The 15,524-nt window shown below is 37.1% G+C and overlaps 1 protein-coding gene across 2 annotated transcripts in view; it reads left to right on the top strand.

The window, feature by feature from the left end:
* Positions 1-15,524, top strand: part of eIF2gamma (eukaryotic translation initiation factor 2 subunit gamma) — a 281,173-nt gene that overhangs the window by 26,890 nt on the left and 238,759 nt on the right. For both annotated transcript variants that reach the window (XM_089249936.1, XM_089249937.1), the window contains exon 3: positions 3,808-3,869. In XM_089249936.1, the coding sequence (XP_089106062.1) occupies positions 3,808-3,869 (62 nt within the window). The remainder of the gene's footprint in view (positions 1-3,807; positions 3,870-15,524) is intronic.

The raw sequence follows: 15,524 nt of genomic DNA, 5'->3' as shown, positions 1-15,524 counted from the left end.
TATATTCTGCTTGGGGAGGGGGGGGGGGAATGGAACTTTTTCATAATTTATTTTAAAAAAACGTTTTCGAAAAAAAAAAAATTTGTGAATTTTTTTTTTGATTGGGGGTGGGGGGTTACCCCCCTTCGGAAGAATCTCCAGATTTCTGAATTCCAAAAGTTGCCACGTCTGCGATTGCATCAAATCCTGATGTTTCGTGAAAAAAAAATTCATTCCGGGAGTAAAAAGAGCAAGTCCGCCGAATTACGAATGCTAATTTAGAAACTAATAAAGAACCGAATAGCCACACAGTGTCAAGTTACCAGTGTTGCCAAAAACTAAGTGTCAAGTCGTCAATCTTGCCAAATAAAGAGTGCTGAATCACCAAATAAGAAAATTTTGATTCTTCCAAAATTCTCCCATTTTGCAACAATTTTTTTCCGAGCATAAAAAAAAATTGAAAACTTGTAGAACATTTTTAGCCCATTTGAACTTCTGCTGCGGTTTCAGACAGCAAATAGTACCCTCAGTAAGCTAAAATCATCTTAAATAGACTGGTGTGAAAAATTTTATGACAGCCACTCTTTCAAACAACGCGTCAAAAGCCTGAAACAACCAAAAACAGAAAGCAAGGTGATGAAAAGATGTTTGATAACAAAAGACAGTGCAGTTTTATTTTGAAAAGGGGTAGGGTTAACAAAAATATTCGTGTAAGTTAATTTTGCTGCTCCAAAACTGCTGAATCCTGAATCTACCCCTGAAGGAAAGAATTATTTTAAAAAATTTCAATTTTGTGCAATGCTTTTCTAAGCTAAATGCACAATCAAGCCGAAGCACATCTCAACTTCGAGTATTCCATTTATGAAAATTGTTGATAAATGGGAAAGACGTTTAAAGGAATGGTATATTATTTAGGACCAGGAAATTAGTTTGTAAATTAGGAATTCGTAAAGTCAAGCATTAACTGTACTTCACTAGATATTTTTACCAATAGATGGCAGTATGTAAATTCTGAATTTGTGGGGAAAAACAAGTGTAAAAAAAAAGCTATGTTATTGATTCTTTGATACTCCTAGTGGTTAGTTAAATGAATAATTTTTGTTCATACAATAAGTATTGGTTTAAAATACCATGGATTGCATCAACACTTCTCATTATCATATTTCGCTAAAACTAATGTTATCTGAGCTACGAATGAAAAATTGTCAAGAGCATGTGTTTCACTTAAGAGGGGCATAATTGCTGTTTTTTAAGGGCATAAATAATTTTTTATAGAGTATTTTTTGGAAGTTTTGGGACAAAAATCCTAGCCCTAATAATCACATTTTTTTCATTTATATCAACATTAAGTGATAGTCAGGGTTGGTAAAAACCAGTTTTTTGAAGAAAAAAAAACAACAAAAAACCAGGTTTTTTTTGGTTTAAGCCCGTTTTTGTGTTTTAAATAGTATTAACATTAAAAACAATAAAATTTCTGAAAAATCATTGAAACTTCTATTAATTAATTAAAATAAAATGTTTGTTAATGGTAATTAACACTATTCACATATTAATTAATCAATAAATATTTCTTACATTTTAACAAAAACCAACTTTTGTAATTTAATTATTTTTTGCATTACTGTGTTTGAAAATTCTTCTTCTAAATGTTATTAATCATTGGATATATATTTCTCCAGTTACTTTCAGTATGCTTAATTAGGAAGCTATTTTGCAAAAACTAGCCTATAATAAAAATTAGGTGAATATAATGTACTTAATGAAGCATAAATAATGCAGATTAATTAGCAATGGTTTACAATATACAGGGTGATTATAACTAAGGTTCTGATTTCAAAACTGTAAAAAAAGAACGACTGTCAGAATGACTTGAAAATTGACGTGAATATTCCTGAAAAATGCAATTTTATTTGGTAAAGGGGAAAAAATATTTAAAAATGTAAAATTAATGACATCATCCAACATGTGGGAAATTTGCTCGCCGAATGGAAACGATAGCCAGCCATGGCAAAATGATAACTTAATTATAGCATTGCACGATTACATAATTCACGAAAACATCACAAAAAGCAAAGTAATTGCACACAAATAACTACAACTTGAGAAATGTTAAATATAAATATATTGTCCACTGTGTTCTGGCTATGAGGTTGAAAGCACAAAAATTCTTGTTCAGCAACAGATCAGAGTATGCCATGGATATGATGTGGATGTGCTTGCAGTTCAGCTTTATTAAACCAAACGCGCCCCCACATTAATATTCCTGAGGAGCTTCTAACATATAGGGATTATAGTAAGGGTATATTATTAGTAAAGTATAATATAAGCTATTATGGTAAAGTATATACATATAGGAGTTATGTAAAATAACTCCTGATGCTGGAGTATATACTCCAGCTATATTAACATATAGCTGGAGATTGCAATTCACCAAAGTTTACAATCTGACCATTGTTTGACATTTTGAGGTACCCTCCACAGCCAGAAGTTGCAAGGGTTAAGGTGCATCCTGTCAAAATGGGTCTTCAGCAGCTGCTTTGCTGGTATTGCAATGATCTTGATAGATGCATCTTGATAGAAGTTCTATCCACACACTGATGCTGTGGATGTGCCGAAATGATGTGACCTTTGATCAATTGCCGAAATTGTGTTACATTGTTTGGTTTAAACCAAACAACCCTGGTGATAATACATAGAAATTTGCTGTAAAAAATATAATGGAAGTTTTTATCAATCATTTGATTTTTCAATGAAAAAAAAGTTTATTTGTCCACTCTGTTTCATGTTCCAAAAACTCAAGCAACACAATAATTAATGTTATCCTTATGTAGGAGATTTGAAGTTTTAAGGTGAATTTACCAAGTTAACTATGCAATTTATGCTCTTTACAACATTCTCATTTCTCCATCATGTAAGTTTTTGAATTAAATATTAAAGTCAAGTGGTACAGATGGACACTGCCAGACTCAGATCCAGGAAGATGCTTGTAAGGAGCATTTTAGTATGAACAAAGGTTGTTCTGTGACCATATATCCTGTATTTTATGGGGCAAAACCATTATTTTCCTATATATTTTATATTCAGGCCCTACTATTTCCCCATCCCCAGTCCACTCTGGATCACTAATGTAAGAGGTATAAACGAGATATACCAACATGAAAAATTACTATTCAAAAGCAACCAAAAATTTTGAAGTGAAAGAAAAATCATCCTAATGATAAAATATACAGCTCCGTAAGTCCAGTGTCTACTTTGACCAGATTTTAAAAATTTTACTGGAGCCAAAATTCAAACTACATGGGGGTGGGAAGTGTTTTTTGAATTTCTTCAAAGTTTTTCAAATGTCATAGGAACACCTTTGGAACACCTATAGCATTGCGCATAGATATATTGTGTTGGAAAATTAAAATGTATTTGCATTGTCTATCAATTCTCAGTTAAACATTTGTTCATCCTGTTGCAATGATGTCCGCTCTGTTACAGGAACCATTTTTACAGTACACAGGCAAAAAAATTAAAACACTTCAAACTAAGATTTTTACTTATAAATTATCAAACCATTGTTTATCAGAAATAAGTTTTGATTTTAAGTAATTAAGTATATGTAAAAATAAACTTTTCTATATGTGCTATTTCAAAAAAATTATGAAAAACCATCAAAAAACAACAGAAAAAATTTAAACTTTTTTTCAGCATAATATGTGTGAGAAATAAGTTGATTTCATTATTTTGAGGGGATTGGGATTTAGTTTTAAAAACATGTTTGTTTTTTTTGTGTAAAAAAATTATGTGTATTTGTACTGTAGTGTAGTTGATACTTTAATGCAGGTACCATAGGACATGTAGCACATGGGAAATCTACTGTTGTGAAAGCCATATCAGGAGTGCAGGTAAATAACTTTAAAAAACGTTTCAGATAAGCTATGGTAGGAAAAAACTACCACCAGCATTGAAATAGCTACAGATGCTTAATAAGATGACATTTATCGAAAATTTGAAATAGGCCTATTTTATGTTTGTAAAAATTTCATTTTGTTCTTTCTTTTGTGTTAAAAATATTTCTTTCATCTCGTAAGCCTCCTTCAATTTATGAAAACATAGCAAGTACCCTGGGACATTAAAACAAGGCTTGAACTGAAGGAGGCAACTGCTCTGGGAGGCAAACTTAAGGAAATACAGCATTTTAGGGAAGAACAAAAATACTGTTATAAAATGATCAAATGTTACATCAGAGTGTCACAAAACCACTTCCTGCCACAAAAATCTTAATTACATTGTATTACCCTATTAATGATAAAATATGTGACAGTGGTTTTAATTGAAATTATAATATGTGTACAACCATAATATTATAAGAGACCACAGATTATAAGATGCCAAGATTTTGTCCATAACTAACATATTACATTAATGGGACTCATTCTTGTATTTATTTGAAAATCAGAGCAAATAAATTTGTTTCAGGTGTCAACATTGAGCATTTGTTAAGAATGTGCAATAACATCGCGGTCAAGAAGGTATTCCATGACCTGAGGTATTTGCTTGACTAATGTATTTAGGTCAATATTTTTCAGAACAGTGTAACATTATTGCAAAGATCTTCAGAGATGCTCTCATTCTTTCTATTTCTACCTTGGTTTAATAAATTAATCTCAAATAGAATGTTTATCGGGGGACAAATTTATGAACATTTTTGATGCACTATAGCTATCATCAAATATCATTAAATTTTAAATACTGGTCTGTTTTCTGGTTATTACACCCAGGATGTCTTCCACGGGACAGCACAAGATTCATTTCATCAGCATTTGATGTATATTACACAATGTATGTGGTCACTACCATGAATTCAAACACACACTATTTTAAAACTTGACATTTAATTCTAGAAGAAGGGTGATTCAATAATGCATTGATAAAATGTAGGGGAAAACTACACTAGACAACCTCACACATAGAGAGTTGTCAACGTACAAACTTTTCGCCCGAGAGAGACATGACAAAAAGAAAGACGGGAAAAGAAAAGCGAAAGTTATCAACTCCATCTTGTCAGGAGCAGGAGAGAAAAAGTTTTCCGTTTCCATCCCGCCCGGCGTTGTAATGTTAATTGCAGTCTAATCCCATTTTAACGAATACCGTTATAGTGGGAAAACTCATTTTAACTTTATTTTCTAATCCCCCCAGATAATGTTATAACAAAGTGATTTCTCAGGACCGTCATTTCAACTTTTTCCAGGGGGGGGGGCACATGTACTCAATGTATGTACCATTTTTTAGTGTATTTTCTTTCAAAAGCCGGGTTCCCCCCCCCCCCCAAAAAAAAACATGCTTTTTCATTTCAAGCATGTTTAAATTTCTATTGTATTGTATTGAATTGATATTGGTTGTGCAATCAAATCCCATTATAACGAATTCTAAGAGGCTGGAGAAATCACAGGCCCGTCATTCAGGGGGGGGGGGGCGGCATGTGATTTCTCCAGCCTCTTGGAATTCGTTATAATGGGATTCGATTGCACAACCCATAACAATTCAATACAAAAGAAATTGAAATGAAAACTTGTACACAACACATATTGCAAAGTAATTATGAAGAATCATGTGAGCATATACAGGGTGTTCTGTTAATGGGCAGACAAACTCGAGGGTTGTTGGTAGGCATCAAGAGGAACAAAAATTGCAATGGAACATGGTGTCGCAAACCATGTTTAGAGGGTGAAAATCTCAAAAAATACAAGCAGACTCTGAGTCCAGAGGAGATAGAAAATGGATGTCAGTTGATTGCTGAATGTGTTCATGGGTTCGTTCACCATATCTGACGTATGCAGTGTTGTGAAACGTATGCGCTGGGTAGGATCATGTGTTACGGACAATGTAAATTAGCGCTATTGCAGTAGTAAGCACATGCAGTTAATCGTTAACAGCCTAAGCAACTAGTTGCCTGTTTCAATGAGTATCGTGATGGCTGACTACACGAACGAGAAATACGTTGATATGTATCTGATTTAATGTCGAGCAGATGCCAATGTGTTCTTAGCACAGCAAATGTACCAACAACAAAAAAAACAAAAACAAACCATGAAAATCCTGTTTTCGGACTCGCTAATGCGCAGTGGTGGTGTATTAAATACGATTTTCTGAAGTTTTCTAACTTTCAGTTTGCTATCCCTTTTGAGAAAAAGTTATGTTGCCACATCGCTAAAGCAGCTCTTGAGATGCGTGACTCACATGGGATGCTGCTCCGGGAGGGGTGCCAAATCCAAGATGAAGGAACGAAAACAAATTTCTGATTGAAAAAAAAGGGGGAAATGTTTGTCCAATATGGAGGGTTGCAAAATCCGAGATGAAAGTACGCAAAAGATTATTTTTTAGCAATTGTAGGGCCAATACAAATTTGACATAGCTCCCATATTCAGGTGTGAAATATGTGGAAGTGAAATGGTAGTAGACCACGGTGTTGTGGACCATCAGGTGGGGGGGGGGGGGGAATCATTCAAGCTGGGAATTGAATCAAAAAGAATTTATATGAATCAAAAGATGATAATCAGAATCATTTACTTTAAATTAATACATATTTACTTTAAATTAATACAAAATTTCTCTTATACCCAATGGATTTGCCGGCGCCTCCCCCCCCCCCTCCCTGTTTTGGATATGTAAGGTACACTATTTTATTTCCATAATTCTATGGAAGTCCCAATTAACGTACCTTTCTGTCCGTAGCCTATACGTTTAAAAAAATTAAGTTTAAATAAAAACAAAACGTTGGAAATGAATTTATTATTGTGGATCGAAATTGTATGAGAAGAGTCTTAACTTTGAAGTGGCTTTAGTGCAGATAAATCACTACGTCTTATCTACGGCTTTATTTTTTCCCGAGAGAGGTTTCATTAGTTATAATTGCGTTAATAAATTTTTAACAACATATATTTTTAAAATATTTATAGATTGTGTAGATGCCAGTATAAAAATGGACATTTTTCTATAAAACCGTGTTAAACAACAACACCCCCATCCCCTTGAGAGCGATTTTATATTGATAATTTTCTCATGTGGATTATGTACTGCTGCGGACTAGCGAAGTTTGCATCTGCGGATTATAAGCAGCAAAATTCGATAGGTTTTGTTTAATTCTTATTCAAGATTAACATTGAGGAAATGACATCTTCCAAATGACTTTCTTTAATATGGTTAAAATTCTTACAAATCTTATAGATAGCTCAAGATATACAGAAGACTGGATGTTGTGAAGATATTTATTATTTTAGATGTTAATTTTTTAAGGAAGGAAAAAACTCATCTCTGCCTCTACCGGGAGTCGAACCCGTGTCCCTCGATTGCCGGACGAGTGGTCTGACCACTAAGCTACAGAGGAGATAGAGATTTTCCTTCACTAGAGCGTATATGTGCCGAACGGAACCGTGCAATGGACGGTGAACCGATCAGCTAATAGCTCATGGACGACGAGCCATATCTTATAGATAATTAATACAACAAAAATTAAAATCGAAAATTTTGCTAGGATCACCAGATTTTCATTTCGATCTTACGGCCGAAGAAATAATTTGATATTCCGTAATTTGGATGTATCCCGAAAATCGTCTTCCGAGAAATGCAGTGAGGTGGTGATGAAATTCTTGAACAAAAATTTGTGCTTTCTCAACTCGGAATCCGTAATGATAGATGCGATTCATCCGATCCCAGGCCGTACGCGATCTCGGACAGTGAAAAGTCTTCGGTTACTGTCATTGCTAAATTTGTGCTCAGGCGGGATAAAGAAGCTGTGTTTAAAAAATTCAAGGAAGTTCGAAAATATGATCCGGACAATCTTGGCAATGTATGTGTCTCTGAGGACTTTGGATTCAATACCAGGAAGGTAAGATCTTTCCTTTACCCGTTCATGAAGGAGGTTTACGAACCCGGAAAACAAACTAAATTTGTTCGAGATATTTTATACATTGACGGAATTCCTTATATATATGGTGAAAATGTGAAAAATATCGTGAAACAAAATCTCGGACCCGGTAATCATTCGAACTCTACAAACACAGTTCAAAACGATCGGTTTAATATAGATGGTCGCTGCTTGTCTAATGAAAACATTTCATTAAACATTTCTAATACAAATGATCACCAGCTTGCTTTTAATCATGATAGCTCTAATTCTTTGTGTAACATTCCTATTTCCAGTTTTTATAATACCGATTTGAATATATCTATGTTCCCCAGTGCTGACCGGATCAATAATATTTTGGAAAATTCAATTTTAATTTATAACTTATCTGGTTTGTCTAATAAGTTTTTGTTTCCCAACTTCCCCACATTATATTGCTTGAACATGATATATTTATTTTGTTACAAACGTGGTCTGTAAATAATTTTGTGTTCCCAGACACTCTCCGGAAGTTTACAAATCGAGTCTCATAAACAGTTTTCTGTAGGTAGATTGAGTGGAGGCATTATATCACATTATCATAAAAATGTTTTGGAGTGTATCAGTGTAATTGTGAAATCCAGATTTTATCTTGCCATTGAAGCCGATTTTCAAAACATCAAAAAATGCTTAATTGTTGCCAATTACTTTCCACCAGATAAGATATATATATGATGGAGAATTCAATAAATTCTTTCTGAATTATTAGCCGCATACAGATTTATAATTCTGGCGGATGATATGAACGCCCGTGTTGGGGAAAAACAGAATATTTTGAATTTGACCGATTATAACAATCTAGAATCTCCCGATTTGAGAAAATCGGAAGACAAAGATATTAACTCAAAAGGAAATATCCTTTTCGATCGTGCTTATGAAAATAATATTGTGCTCCTCTACGGATTAAGATCCAATTGTTAGCCCGTTCGGGTTTGAGGCCGTTCTCGTAAGTACACTGCTGGCCACCCAAATTGCAACACCAAGAAAGACAAGAGATATCGCAACAATATTTATTTTGTAGATAACATGTTGACCAAGCATCAAATGATTAAATTTATAGACTTCTGTGAAGTGTGGTTCCTGCCAAAATCAGTAGCCAGAGTAGCCGCCATTGTTGGAGATCACCGCTGCCACACGCCTCGGCATTGATTCAAAGAGACTTTGGATGTGTTCTTGGGGTACAGCAGACCAAGCAGCTTCCACGCGTTGCCAAAGTTGATCTGGTGTGGCAGCTGGGGATGTAATCTGGGTCAATCGTTGAGCAACCATGGACCACATGTTTTCTATCGGCGAAAGATCCGGAAAGCGAGCTGGCCAGGGAAGCAATTCAATCTGGCGATTGACGAAGAACCTTTGGACAATGCGTGCCACATGTGGTCGCGCGTTATCCTGTTGAAATATGGCTGTGGGCAAGCCCTGAAGGTAAGGAAGGACAACTGGCTCCAACACCTCGGAGATGTAGCACTGGCTTTTTAAAGTACCGGCAATGCGTACTAGAGGAGTGCGAGAGTGATATCCAATGCCGCCCCATACCATAATACCCGGTGCAGGACCAGTGTGGCTGTGCATAACGCAGCTGTTCAGCATCCTCTCTCCACGGTGTCTCAAGACTCGAATCCGACCATCGTGGTGTTGCAGACAGAACCGTGACTCGTCAGTAAAGACAATTTCATTCCATTGTGCCGTCCACATCCTTCTTTCATCGCACCATTGGCGGCGGAGACGTCTGTGGTTCTGCGTCGAGGGTAGACGAAGCAATGGACGTCTTGCGGACAGACCACTCTGCTGTAAACGCCGTCGAATGGTACGCGCAGACACTGGATGATGCGGTACAGACTGAATGTGCTGTGCTATGGTTCGTGATGTGGCTGAGCGATCCGTCACTGCCATACGCACAATACGCCTGTCATCACGTGAAGTGGTGCACTGAGGTGGATGCGATCGAACACGTTGGTCCGTCGTACCCTCCTGCATCCAACGATCACATATCCGCATTACAGTTGTTTGGTTTCGTCCAACACGACTACCGATTTCCCTGAAAGATAATCCACAATCTCGGTAGGCCACTATCCTTCCTCTGTCGAACTCGGATACTTGATCAAAAGATGATCGCTGTTTTCTACGAGGCATAATTGATCGTTTTTTTGAAAAAAACCACAAGAAAAACACAATTGCCGTACTTCAAATCGTCGAAATCTCCAACCCTTAAATAGCGCTTTGAAGTGGCGCCACAGGCACGCGTGATGTGCATCTGCGCTGAAATTCTAATCATTTGCATATCTCACCTCGACTAATGCATGTTGTAAATTTCATATTATTTGCATGCTTCCTTCAGGGTGTTGCATTTACGGTGGCCAGCAGTGTATGTAAGCGAATACCGTTCCCTGATTTCAATTGCGTTGTGTATTGTTTATAAAGTATATAACCCAGGCAAAGTTTACACGAAGTAGTCATACACGAGATGCTGGAATTTAATTAGTTTATTTACACTGTAGTTAATTGAATTAATGCAAATTGTATTTCTCATGCCATATCATCATCCTTATTAAAAATTATTAATACATATTCCATTCAAAGATACTTAACAAAATCTTCGGTTGGCCCCCAAAACAATTAAGCTCTTGGCCCTGAACATTATATGACCCGTGATTTTCCATTACATCTCAGTTCGCCCCCAAAACAATTAATTACTAGTCCTACACTATATGTCACATATGGGAGAGAATATAATCCATGCATCACTCACCAAGTTGCAGAGAGAGTGACCCTTCTCCAGTCTTTAGCTTTAGCCCCTTAGACACTCATCGCAGCCAAGAAACTGATTCCTCTGATTACAACTCTCGTCTTCACAAGTCATCTCTTTTTCAGTCTAGTTTCGTTACTCCATTGCTCTCTAACTCCAAACTCTAATTCCTCGTATCCAGATTTTCTCCTCCCTTTAAGATTTCATTTCGGACGTCCCCCGTCCCTTGGAAAACTCCACCCATTTAATTTGATACTTTACCCATCATCTCTAAGTTTCTATTCGTTTCTTGAAGGTTTATTCATAAGATTGGCCACTGCCGATCCATCCTTAATTTCTTTGTCCAAGCGACTCTCCCTTCAGGACCCCGAGAACCCCAACGGCCATGGCCTAACCTTTAACCTACATTGAAGCTTCCCATGACTAACACTCGGCATTTTAGATCCTCTGTTATACTTTAATTGCACCCCCTAAATAAAGGGATTCTACTTCTACTTAAATGGCCCTCATCTATTCTCAATCTTGAAATTTGTCTATTCATTCGTTGGTCCCCTTTATTTTCTACGATTCCCCTTTATTTTCTACGATTCCCCGCTTTTTCTCCAAGAAAACACTCCTCGGACGATCCCTTTTGCCTGGGGCAAAAGGGACGGTAACTAAAAGATTCCCTAATGAATGGCGATTGCCCCCTCTACTTACATCGGCCTGTGATTGTATTTCTTTTAATTGGGACTATGTTCCCACCGCTTGGACAAAGCTGCTTCCATCGACATGACACCGCTTACTTTAAACCCTCAAGAAACATGTCTACCATCCATAAACAACCATTCTTATTTACGTTCCTATTGTTCAATTATTTGTTTGCTGTACTATAGTAGATCGGTTACTGTCGCCTGCTATCGGCACCTGGAGACCTACAGCTCAAATAGTTAAATCCAAAACAAAATTAAAATACTCCAAACTATCAATTTTAAATATATCTGAAAATAATAATTTTAAATATTCCCTCTATTCTCTCTTTCTATTTTAACTAGCACAAGCTAGTTAACACAATCTCGGAAGGGAACGTTTACGTATTCTTGTGCGTCGGGATTCAGTGTGATCGATTTAGCTTTTGTGTCAGCTGAAATGTATGTTGAAACAAACCCTGATCTTATTGTGCTTACTGAACCCTATTCCGATGATATGCCAGTTAAAATAAAATTTTTAATTTCGCCACAAAAAAATATTCTCGGTCATTTTCAAGGGAACATTTGGAAAGCACGATAGTATGACTCACTTGGAGTAAGTTTTAATTTAACATTGAATCAAAAACTGCAAGGAAATGCTTCTCATTGCGACCTGAACCAGATCATTGAACTTATCTCAGCATCAGCAAAAGAATCCTGACTTATTAAAATGACTTCTTCTAGAAATAAAAAATATTTCTGTCATCGTGAGTGGTTTGATGAAGAATGTCGACTGCCCAGAAAAAAAGTTTGAGCTCTACTTCTCTCGCGCTTTGCACTGAAATTTTAATGCCGAAAAATTTAGCACTTACAAAGAAGTGTGCAATTGTTATAAAGCTCTTTGTTGCAGAAAAAGGCAGAGTTATTTCCAGCTCATTAATACTAAGCTCAACCAATGTAATAACCCCAAGGAATTTTGGAGCATAGTGAACACCTTTAGGAAAAACCTTACTTCCTAAATACCATTTCATCAGATGATTGGTTTAATCATTTTTCTAAACAATTCACCTCTAGTCTCACTGCCCCCACTCTGATTACACCTGAAATCAGTGAGATATAGGAGTTTATTTTAGACAATGAAATCCATTTGCAAGAATTAAACGATGCTATTAAGTCATAGAAAAAATAAGTTCCCCGGAGTAGATTTACTTTTGAATGAATTTTTTCAAAATTTAAATACCTATGCTCTTTCTGTTTTACTCTCAGGGTACAATGCTATGATAAACAATCAAACTATACCCAGCTCCTGTTTGGAAATAATTATTTACCCGATTTTTAAAAAAGGTGACGTTCGAGATCAATCTCACTACAGAGGAATTGCGCTTGTCTCAAATTTCCTAAAACTTTCCACTAAGATTTTGAAAAAACGTCTTATGATGTGGCTAAATACCCGAAATATAATTCCTGAAGAACAGGCAGGTTTCCGTAAAGGATATTCCTCTACGGATCAAATTTTCATTTTGCATAACATTATCCAATGCAAATTATCAAAACCCGGTGGTAGATTGTACATACCATATATTGATTTCAGGGCTGCATTTGATTCTATTAATCACCAAATACTATGGAGAGTATTGCAAGACCTAGGTCTCAGCAGAAAATTTGTTAATATATTGAAATGCATGTATACGGGAGCTATATAATATCAGGGTCAAGACATTTAATGGTTTAACTCCTAGCATCCCAGTAACGAAAGGTGTTTTCGAGGAAGAAACCCTTAGTCCGACACTATTTACTCTCTATGTGGCCCTATTGATTCATAGACTTAATTCTTCAGATATCCCAGCTAATCTATATATATTTTCTTCAGGATATTAATAGACATCCTTTCTGCCTGCTGTATCACTCTTTTTTCTTGTTTTTACAACCCTTTTCCATTTCACGTTTTCATCACATCGCATTTTCTGATTTTCTATGTTCTTTTCAGAATCTCCCATTTCTACATCTGAATTATTATGAAAGTTGATCAAAGGATTTTCGTGACATTTTTGAGACTGTCTATGAATTTCTGTTCCCATAGTAAATTCATTGAATTTTTACATGTTTCGTCTCAATAACCTTGTCAGTTTTTGAAATCCAAACTCTATATCCTTTTGTTTTTATTGCATAGCCAACCAACACTCCCTTTTCCGCTTTGCTATCTAGCTTGTCTTGATACCTTTTAGGAATGAAGACGTAAGCCCAAACTTCCTATGACTTTCAAATGTCTGACGGAAAATTTTTCTGCCACTGAAAACGTTCAAGGGTGCTTTCCCTTTCAAAATTTTAAGCGGGAATCTATTTCGTAAATAGTTCTGTGTATTTACTAATTCAGCCCACATGTTTTTCGGTAATTTTCCTTGAAGCAACAAGGACCTGACTCCTTCCATGAGGGTTTGATTATATTGTTACGATCTGTAGGCGGTAGATGGCACAATTTGTTCGATGGCTCTCAGAAATATCGAAATCGGTTGATGCTGGTTTCGGTTCATCGGATTGGTGAGAAAATTCCAGAAAGTCCCGCCCCTCCAGACATTGGTTCGGCCCCTCCGTACGGTGACGCCGCCGACTAGGAAACTGTAAGATAGAATTTTGTGGAATGTTCTATTTCTCGAAGTTTCTGTCTGGGTTATAAATAGTGCGTCGCTCACAAGATGGGAGGCTCAGAGAGATCCGATGAACAGTCATTTGTGATTGAACGTTGTTAGCTCTCTGGTTAGCTTGTAAATATGTGTAAATTGCTGCTCTGTAAATAAATCTGTGTTTGTCCGTCGAACCGCTTCTTGTTTTGCAATCTCAGTCTTGTGGAAAATTATCCAGAACAATTTGGTGTCAGTAGTGGGATAATTCAAGACTGTCATGAAGACAAGTAGGATGGATGAGGTGCGAGAACAGCTGAACCAGTTGATAAAATTTGTGGGACAGATTGAGTTGGACATCGTCGAAGAGATGAAGAAATCATTCGCTGCCGTGATCAAGACAGAGACCACGAGCGCAGCCGTGAAAGAAGATGTCAACACCTCCATTGCTGCCAACAGAGAGCTGAAATATCTCATGAAGAGTGCCAAGAACGATTGTGGGAACCAGAAAGACAAGTCGTTGGGAACCTGGAAACGGCAGGGAAAAGGTCACCTGTGGAGCGTATGCTCAGTCACAGCTACCGGTACGGAAGATGCGCCATGCCGAGTGTACCACGTCTCACAGCTGCACGGAGGAGACCACAGACTCCATATAAGAGGCGAGATTGATGGACTGCTGTACAGGATGGTCATTGACACCGGAGCCAGCGTGAGCATCGTCAGGATGGACCTGGCTCAGAAATTTTTTTTAAGAATTCTGTGAGAGTCCTTGAAAAATTTGTGTTTTCCGAAATAGTTTTCGCCACTTTTTTTTTTTACTCCATAAGTGACTTCCTTAAAAAAAGTGCAAAGCACAGGGAAAAAGCCTTAGCAACCAATAACCCTGGATAATTGGATTTAAAGCATGTTTTTTCCCATTATTCTTTAGCCGGGTTTTGGTAGGAGCAGGTTTTCTGTGCCGCGTGCAAAGTGAATCGCCCAGCGTGACACGCCGTCCACTCACCAATAATAAGAAAACAAGTTCGACTGTTTTCCTAGAGAGCGCAACAAGCCTCACGGCAGTGTTTTACGCCAGGCGTGATTGGCAGACTGCTTCTGGAGGAGTCGAATGCGTTGTGCGTCACTCATTTTACCGATCTTCTCTTCATATTTGTTTTCTTTCACTTCCCTTCATAGAGCTCGATGCTTCCCTTCAAACCGGAGCATGCAGATGACAGAGTAGCTGATGCCAGGGCCGTAAGCTGATGCGCCACGGTAGGAATACACAAACGCGTAGTGTGATTATGTAACACATTTCTGTAGACACGAAATGATCCCGTTCGGTTCATGCGGCGCCAAAAACCTATGTTGGAATGGTTTTTTTCTTTTTATTCTCTGTGCACGTGGAACCGCTCGGCCCGATACAATATGTAAATCGCCGGCGGCGTGCTCTCACCCTCACGAGAGCTCGGCTTTATACTGTAGGTTGGTTTTTTTCCGCGTGTATGTCGGATTGTTTTTTTTCCTAGTACCTGCTTTGGTATGACGTCAGTGGTCTACATCATTCCTTGTAAATGTTGGTACATCTCCGTTATTTTCTAATGGCA

This window comes from Pholcus phalangioides, unplaced genomic scaffold (genome assembly GCF_987345545.1).
Source record: "Pholcus phalangioides strain wild (caught in Gottingen) unplaced genomic scaffold, Ppha-v1.0 ptg000022l_1, whole genome shotgun sequence".
Taxonomy (NCBI): Eukaryota; Metazoa; Arthropoda; class Arachnida; order Araneae; family Pholcidae; genus Pholcus; species Pholcus phalangioides.
Note: the sequence above shows the minus strand (reverse complement) of the source record. Positions and strands in the feature narration are given on the sequence as shown.